This window comes from Caloenas nicobarica, chromosome 8 (assembly GCF_036013445.1).
Source record: "Caloenas nicobarica isolate bCalNic1 chromosome 8, bCalNic1.hap1, whole genome shotgun sequence".
NCBI lineage: Eukaryota > Metazoa > Chordata > Aves > Columbiformes > Columbidae > Caloenas > Caloenas nicobarica.
Window position 1 is genome coordinate 23735756 of NC_088252.1, and position 1632 is coordinate 23737387.

Here is a 1632-nt window from a genome sequence, read left to right on the forward strand (position 1 = left end):
GTGGGGGGACAGTAGGTGCAGGGAGGATGGGGGAGGTGGGTGCAGTGAGGGGTACCTGCCCAGCTCCCTGCCAGCAAGGAGGTGCCCACAGGCACCCACTCAGCTGCAGCTGGGGAAGGGTGACTAAAGCAAGGGGCTCCTTGGGACAAGTCCGGGTTAGAAAAATGAACTTGTGCTAGTGAAGGTAAGCACAGGCACCAGCTGAGTGAGCTGCCCTGTGCGGCAAGCAGGGACGATGGGTGCTGGGAGGAATGGGGGACGTGGGACGAACAGGAATAAAGGACTTGGAGAGTAAGCTGTGGCCCAGACCGTGTTGCACATGTGCAACCCCTCAGTTACTTGTCTTCTCTATCTGCAAAGAAGAAAGAAGGATTCCCTGGCTATCTCCTCCCTGGGAGCCTGGGGCTGGCCAGCAGCCCCAGGGCAGGCAGTGGGATGCAGCCAGTGGGGAGGAGACCCCCGAGCCCACTCACCTCCCTGCTCCTCCGAGTTGCTCTCTGCCTCCTCCGAGGAACCTGTGGCAGTTGCAAGAAAGCCGCACATCAGCTTACACCAACAACCATGTTAGCTGCAGCCCTCCTCCCCTCCCAGTGTGCTGTCACCCCCAGACTATGCCAGTGGTTATGTGCTAAGGGAGATGCCCTCCCCCAACCCCGCACAGCCCAGGGCACAGCACAACCCACACGTGGGCACCCCAAAACCCATCCCTCTGCCTGAGGCTCTTGCTGCCTTAACCACAGGGTAGCTGGGATGCTCCCCCCTGCCCTGGGCACCAAGACGGCATCGCCCTGGCACACACGTGCTGCAAACCCACCTGTACCAGGAGACTGGTATTCATCACAGCCAATCTTCGGTCTCTTCTCACTGTAGCGGGCACAGAGGTGAGCGCTGCCCGCCCGGTTACAGCACCAGTCGTACAACTTCAGCTCCTGGTCTGTAGGCAAAAAGGAGAGTAAGGGGCTGAAGGGGAGAGGGAGATGGGCTGGCTCCGAGCAGGCAGAGCACTTGCCTCGGCTTTTCACTCCAAGGGCAACAGCATGTCAGGAAATAGGCTGGCGCAGAGATAAAAATAATTTACAGGCTATAGCCATGCCAGCCTCAGCTGGGGGATGCCAGGGCTGTCAGTGCTTACCGCGGAAAGGGGACGCCTGCCTGGAGAACCTCCAGTACCTCTCCTGCCGCCCCTCGATGAGCCGGCTCTGGCTGTCGTACAGGCAGCGGACACCGGCGCCGTATGGGTTGGGGGAGGCTGAGTGCAGCATGGAGACACGGGCAGCCCCCCAGCCTGCAAGGGAGCAGCAGTGAGCCCCAGCGCAGCGCTGCCCGGCCAGCAGCCCTGCCGCCGGGCACCGAGCGGGGCCAGGGCTGGCTCCTTGTTATCCACCACTCATGGTGCTACAGGTGGTTTGGAGAGACTGACGGGGACCATCCAAGCGGTTCCCTAAGGTGAGACCCCAGTGCTGGGGAGGGTCCATCCCTGCTGTCCCTGTGCAGCTGCATACAGTTTAACAAAACAGGGACAGGTCAGCCCTCATTCCTCCCCATTTTCCCTTTCTCTGCAGAAAAGGGCAGCCCCCTCCCCATTTTCCTTGGGGTCCTCTGCCCACCCAGCCAGGAGAGACCCCAGCCACC

The 1632-nt window shown here is 61.2% G+C and overlaps 1 protein-coding gene across 1 annotated transcript; it reads right to left on the reverse strand.

Moving 5' to 3' along the window:
• On the reverse strand, positions 1-1270 carry LOC135991720 (mucin-4-like). Its single transcript, XM_065640526.1, has 4 exons — positions 1133-1270; positions 815-934; positions 474-515; positions 1-352 (listed from the first exon to the last, which is right to left on the reverse strand). The coding sequence occupies exons 1-4, from the start codon at positions 1260-1262 to the stop codon at positions 336-338; spliced, it is 309 nt and encodes a 102-aa protein (XP_065496598.1). The 5' UTR covers positions 1263-1270; the 3' UTR covers positions 1-335.
• Positions 1271-1632: the final 362 nt, after the last annotated feature.